The 6,813-nt window shown below is 35.0% G+C and overlaps 1 protein-coding gene across 3 annotated transcripts; it reads left to right on the top strand.

Annotated features, from left to right (window-relative positions):
* The first annotated feature begins 328 nt into the window (after positions 1–328).
* Positions 329–5,742, top strand: LOC109157119 (FAM10 family protein At4g22670). 3 transcript variants are annotated; one of them, XM_019305004.1, is made up of 12 exons: positions 329–613; positions 777–828; positions 1,137–1,298; positions 1,392–1,479; positions 1,565–1,645; positions 1,758–1,822; positions 2,232–2,372; positions 2,547–2,663; positions 2,748–2,826; positions 2,863–3,116; positions 3,919–3,976; positions 5,471–5,742. In XM_019305004.1, the coding sequence occupies exons 1-12, from the start codon at positions 504–506 to the stop codon at positions 5,566–5,568; spliced, it is 1,305 nt and encodes a 434-aa protein (XP_019160549.1). In that variant the 5' UTR covers positions 329–503; the 3' UTR covers positions 5,569–5,742. The 3 variants fall into 3 exon arrangements, with proteins under 3 accessions (XP_019160549.1, XP_019160548.1, XP_019160547.1); XM_019305003.1 differs by having other exon boundaries at positions 2,748–3,032; positions 3,069–3,116; XM_019305002.1 differs by having other exon boundaries at positions 330–613; positions 2,748–3,116.
* The last annotated feature ends 1,071 nt before the right edge of the window (positions 5,743–6,813 follow it).

The raw sequence follows: 6,813 nt of genomic DNA, 5'->3' as shown, positions 1-6,813 counted from the left end.
CAGGAAAAAAAAAAGGTATTGACGCGCCAGCTGGGGGCGTCCAATGCATGGCGCTTCGGCTGGCGTCATTTTGCGCAAAACGCGCATTGCTACGTGTTTATTTCCCTTTTTTTGTCCGTTGTGATCACAAAAAAAACTCACTATTTGTAGGAACAACTCTAATTTTCTTGTTTCTCACCTTCTCTCATCGATATCACTAAAGCTATTCTAAAAAAGGTGTAAAATGCACTAATAGGGATGCTCAATGTTACGTGAACCGGAACATTTTATTGAGGTCCTGTGAATAGTATCTGAACCGGTCAGAGTCACGATTGATGATTCCAGAGACTACTGAATAGAAGTTACTAGAAGCGTGCTACAGTAGAAACCGCCGAAGAGACCCTGGTTTACATCGCTACCCTTCTCCGCCTCACTACCTTGTAGTACTATAGTAACGAACCATAACACCGCAATCCCAAATTCCATCAGTCGGGAAAAGGATCTTTTCTTCTTCTCCCTCAGACATGGACGCCGCTAACCTGAATCAATTGAAGCAATTCGTTGAACAGTGCAAGTCCGACCCTTCTGTTCTCTCCGATCCTTCGCTCGCCTTCTTCCGCGACTACATCGAAAGGTATGTGTATACACACATGTTGTACGTGCGTTTATGGATTTCGGAAACCTTAGAAATTTGTTGCTATTGTTTTATGATTTTTGGTGTTACAGAGTTTGATTTTTTTTTTTTTTTTGTGTTTATTGTGATTGTAATTGGATTTTATTTACTTTTTGTTGTTCAGTATTGGCGGAAAGCTTCCTCCTTCTGCTTACAAGCCGGGAGAGTATAAAGCGGTATGGATTCTGAACTTGTTTCTTTTTTGTTGATTTTTGAAATTAATCTTCTTCCATTTGATTTCTGGAAAAGTGAATGTTATTTACCTGCAGTGAATTAGGGTTTCGAGTGTCTAGATATCGATAGTTTCATCTAAAATGGATATAGTGAAGATGTGAAAACTTTTTGCTCCATAGAACAGGAAATGGAGCTTATTTAACATTATTGGTTCACTGTGGGACTATTAGATTTGAGCTCGCAATGTATGATAAAAGTTGTTGTTTGATACTCTGTAGTACTATGTCTTGTGGAAAATTTGTGTGAACAGAAGTCTCATGTGGTAGAAGAAAGTGATGAGGAAATGGGTGACTCTGGGAGTGAGGCTCATCCAACAGGAACTACTGAAGAAGAGGAGCCTGAGATAGTAGAATCTGATATTGAGCTTGATGAGAGTGGCGTTGTGGAGCCTGACAATGATCCTCCACAGCAGGTCTGGTACATTATGATGTGATGTTTCAGTTTTTAACTTATAATTTTGGCTCTGTTGTTTTGTTAATGTTATGATCATTTTCAACTGTGGTAGATGGGAGATTCATCAGTGGAGGTTACAGAGGAAAATCGTGACTCTTCTCAAGAGGCAAAAGCTCAGGCCATGGAAGCACTTTCTGAAGGTGCTATTGCTTGCAGCCTTATGCACAAAGTTGTATCTAAAGATATACAATAAGCTAACATGTCTCCACTTTTTGTTTCAATCAGGTAAGTTGGATGAAGCAATTGATAATCTTACGAAAGCAATTATACTCAACCCTACGTCTGCTATTATGTATGCTACTAGAGGTAATGCCTGTATTATGTTTTTCTTGTATTAATGATTCTAATATTTATATAATGCTATTGAGTCATATTTCCTGAGCAATCATGTGCTCTCTTTATGTTTGATGTTTTACAGCCAGTGTGTTTATCAAAATGAAAAAGCCCAATGCTGCCATCCGAGATGCAAGTGCAGCTTTAGAGGTTGGCATTTTATTAACTTTTTTGGTGTTTATTGAAATTAAATAACACTAAGGAGCAGGATTTGTATTTGGGACATCTTATGGAGATTTTCTAAGAACCATCCTGTAATTGTCTATGACTCTATGTTCATATTGGATGTTTATGGATCAATGCATTCATGTATGAAGATGGACATGCTATGTTTGTGCATGATGTATTATTGAAATGCCGTCTCTCGATGGCTGGTCAGGGGTTTCCTAAAAATTGTTCTACGCAACATTGTTTGTACTCTTTTTTTTTTCTTAAACTATCAAGAGCCTGGTGTGAACTATATCTTCTAAAATTTTCATTACTAAAAGGATGTATTATTTTAAAAAGTGACAGCTGTCATGATTTTCTTTGTAAAATAAATTTCATTTTGTTGCTACAGATTAATCCTGATTCTGCCAAAGGGTATAAATCACGCGGTATTGCACGATCTATGTTAGGACAATGGGAAGAGGCTGCAAAAGATCTCCACACAGCTTCAAAGCTGGACTATGATGAAGAGATAAGTTCTGTACTTAAAAAGGTTAGTATGCTATATTCCAGTTCACTAAGTGACATCTGCCTTTGACAGTGATGCGACTTCACTGTAATTCAACGACTTCTACATTCTTCTTTAACGTTGGGGCTGATCTAAACTTTTGTATTACAGATAGATTGTCACTAGTCACGAGTGAATTAAATTTATCTATGATTGCAGGTTGAACCCAATGCACACAAAATTGAAGAGCACCGAAGGAAGTATGATAGGTTGCGGAAAGAAAGAGAAGATAGAAAAATTGAGCGTGAGAGGCAACGTAGAAAAGCTGAGGCTCAGGTAAACCATTATTACTTGCATTTTTAGAAGTGAAGATATCATCCTTGGTTCCATGGTTAGTGATATCTCTTGTGATTATCTCAGGCTGCTTATGAAAGGGCAAAGAAACAAGAGCAGTCATCAAGTAGGAGAAGTGGTGGCATGCCAGGAGGGTTTCCTGCTGGTATGGGTGGTGGCATGCCAGGTGGTTTCCCTGCTGGTATGGGTGGTGGCATGCCAGGTGGTTTCCCTGCTGGTATGGGTGGTGGCATGCCAGGTGGTTTCCCTGCTGGTATGGGTGGTGGGATGCCTGGTGGCTTCCCTGCTGGTATGGGTGGTGGTATGGGTGGTGGGATGCCTGGTGGCTTCCCTGCTGGTATGGGTGGTGGGATGCCTGGTGGAATGCCAGGAGGTTTTCCTGGAGGCATGCCTGGAGGGATGCCAGGAAACATTGATTACAGCCAAATACTGAATGTAAGCAACTATATATTCTGATAACAAACTATCTTATCCAAGTTCTATGGTCCTGTCTTTGCTCTAATTTTTTAGAGAAAATATTTGATGCCCCATTGGTGTATGACTGGCGGTTAACAAAATTGCCCCACTTCATTAAAGAATAAATCCAATATTGGCCATGTCTTTTTTTTTTTTTTTTTTTTGGGTGCAAATAGTACTCCGTAATAATCATTTAAGTTTTTGTAATTAATTGATCAAAATAATTGTTATTTATTATAAGAAGTTACTAACCTTAAATTTAGGAAAAACATAGCAACCTTGTGAAGTCGGTTCTACTATTGTATACATTGTCACATGAGGTAAATTACTAAAGAAATTGCAAACAGTTTGCAGAAAATACAAAGAACCAAAAATTATAACTATGTATCCATAGTTATCTTTACTTCTATTCATTTTTTATTTTCCCACCCTCCAAACTTCAACTCTGATCCATTGAGAAAACATTATTTCAAAATATTAAACATTCCAAATTGTCATATGAGAAGTGTTTCACTGTCTTTAACAGATGAATGTAAATTTGTGATGGTTAACACCTTAATCATTGATATGATTAGTAGCAATTTGGCGTTGGTGTATAAGTGCTATACTCCAATAGTTCATCTAGTATTTACTCAATTTGTTATAGAGTTATGCGTGATATCGAACTATTTTCTTCACAACTTTCCCCTCTTTATGCTGGTTTGCATGGTTATTTAAGAGTTTCACCTAGCAATTGTAATTGAATGTCATCTGACTCATCATCTAATGTTGAATTGAACAGGACCCTGAACTAATGGCTGCTTTTAAAGATCCAGAAGTTATGACTGCTCTTCAAGATGGTAATTTGTTTGGTCCTAATATAATGCAATTCAGTTTTTTGGATGCATGTACACATTAATTGGTTACTAAGTTTCCATTTCAAAAATTGGCTTCGCCTGAGAATTTGAAATTTTTTGCTTTTAAATTACAGTCCAATACTTTTTTTTCCCCTGCTATATTGTAGCTTGTTTGATGTGTTAAGCTGGAATGATATCTTTTGTGTGTGTGTGTGTGTGTGGGGTTGAAAACTTGATATGGGTAAGCAGATTTAGGATGTGTTTGGTTCGTGAATTTACACACCAGGAATGGGAATCAAATCATAGTTATTCTTTGGTTGACAACTTTTTAAAACACAACTACGTGATTTGATTACCCCTTCAACTAAAAACTCCATTCCCTAATTAAAAACATGTATCATCCCATCTTATCCCTCATTTGTCACCTCCTGATCTGTCGCCTCCTCACTACATCCCTCAGATTTTTGTTTTGATTTTTTTTTTTTTTCATACTGGTGCTTTGGATGTCATTATATTAGGATCAATTGCCTTGATTTTTTGTTTTTGTATTTTTAAAACCTTTGTTTTGATTATAGGGTCATACATAACCAAACATCAATATTGGTAATCATTCAATTCCACCCTACTGCCGAAAATGCAAAATACTTTCACCAAAACCCTTTACCATTACCAAGTATTTGATTCCCATTCTGATTCCGATTCTTATGTGCGAACCAAACACACCTTTAATCTACTCCGTATATTTTACAGTGCAAAGTCATGATTTGTAGATATGTAGGGATGTATTATCCTGCTTAGTGGGATTTTCCAGGAAGTATGGCTTCATGGTGTGATATTGGTCTATTCCTACTTAGTGGTATCAAATTTCAAGATTATCTGAATTTATTGATTAATGAATGGATCTTCCTAACAAAATAAAGAATTGAATGGATAGCTTAGTCTAAAAGATGGGGGTGGTACAAAACTTTATCATGATACAATGTGCTGATGATGTAGGCTGTATATATCTAGGCTAGATGATGTAATAATAATTGCTTTCAATTGTATGTTTGATTTGTACAAAACTTTATCATGATACAATGTGTTGACATGAATTTTAAAGTTGAAATGCCAAAGGAAGGATCGGCATGGGGACATATAATATCAATGTGCATGGGCATTTTCTCTCTCTTCTTAATGCAGGCTGATTATGCTCACATTTACAACTCCTAAGTGCCTTCTGTTGCTTCTGCTTTCCAGTATTATCTTTTCATTTGCTATTTGCCTTTTGTTTACTGGTGAAACTGTGATTTGTTCCCTAGGCTGAGATTACTTGCCCATTTTGAACTGTATTCTTGTAACGTAATCATTGTGATTCATGCATCTATACTCTAGCTTGATATTAAGATTTTTTTTTTTTTTTTTTTTTTTTTAAACAATCACGTTCTAGAGGGGATTAAGTTGTGTTGTCGATAAGGCCAGATTAATATGGAACTCGTTAAATGACTATTTTTGCAGTGATGAAGAACCCTGCTAATCTAGCCAAGCACCAATCAAATCCCAAGTTGGCTCCGGTCATTGCAAAAATGATGAACAAGTTTGGTGGAGCAAAGTAACAACAGTATATGGGTTTGAATGTTTTTATTCTGGTAGAGTTTGGTTGGGCCTTGTTGCATTCTATGCTTTTTGATATACTTTATTAAAACATGCACAGATTTCTTATGAACATACAACTTTTATTATTTCATCCTGAAGGTTTTCTGCAATTTGATGTTTTAAAGTATTTTGGTTTCCTTTATTTGGTTCGGTTTCATGTTATAATACACAGTAAGATGCCTACAATCCATGGAACATTTGTCATGTCCTCATGAAAGTGCAATTAGTATATGGTTCAGATAGGTTACTGCATCTCGTCTGAAATCTTTTCCATGATTCTATTAATACAGTTTGGATTATAAAAAAATCATTTGAAAATGTTAGCATTTTCTTATTGATTTCGCCTCCTATGTGGTGATATTTAATTGCTTTCTTTTATATTTGATTAGCAAATAAAGATGTTTTTTAGTAAATAAAGAGGTGAACATTAGGAGGTAATTTTAGGAGAAAAAGTAGCATTATTTGATTGTTGATATTTTATTGAAATTTGGCTGAACGTGTGAAAAATCTGTCGGTTAATGACTCCAGTTCCGATCATTTATAATGAAAGAGTGGACTATAAGTTATTAACGAGGAGATCAATATTTTGGTTTCTCAATATTTCGGTCTCTTGATTGTTTCTGAACTTTTAATGTAGTCTTTACTTTTTAATTTCAATCAATTTGATTCATAAATTGTTTAAAATTTTATTAATTAAACTTATTTTGGGATTAAATTGTTGAAATTTTGAAAATGTAAAAATCACCATTTTAGTCTATAAAAGGGTTTAATTGATGGAAATTTAAACAATTTGATGGTGAAATTAGTTGACATTGAAAACTAAGGACTATATTGACAATGGGAAATAATTAAGGGACTATAATGGTAATTAACTCATTATTAATTAATGCCTTAAGAAGTGATATTTGAGAAAGTCATGGCCTGATTATTGTTATTAATGTTCAGTAAAAGATTTATTTAAGTTGAAAGTTAATATAACGGTTAATTCTACTAAAGGTTATTTTCTTTGGTGATAATTTTAAATTTAATTTCAGATTATCATCTTTGTAAATTTAATTTCAGATTATCATTTTTGTCATTTAACATCACATGACTATTATTTATTTAGACACTTTTAGTTCCCATTACTTTTTTCTATTTTTAGTAAGGGTATTTGTCTCTTCATATTTTTTATTTGTAATTTTTTTCGATTTCAATCGGTTTAA

This window comes from Ipomoea nil, unplaced genomic scaffold (genome assembly GCF_001879475.1).
Source record: "Ipomoea nil cultivar Tokyo-kokei standard unplaced genomic scaffold, Asagao_1.1 scaffold2761, whole genome shotgun sequence".
NCBI lineage: Eukaryota > Viridiplantae > Streptophyta > Magnoliopsida > Solanales > Convolvulaceae > Ipomoea > Ipomoea nil.
Note: the sequence above shows the minus strand (reverse complement) of the source record. Positions and strands in the feature narration are given on the sequence as shown.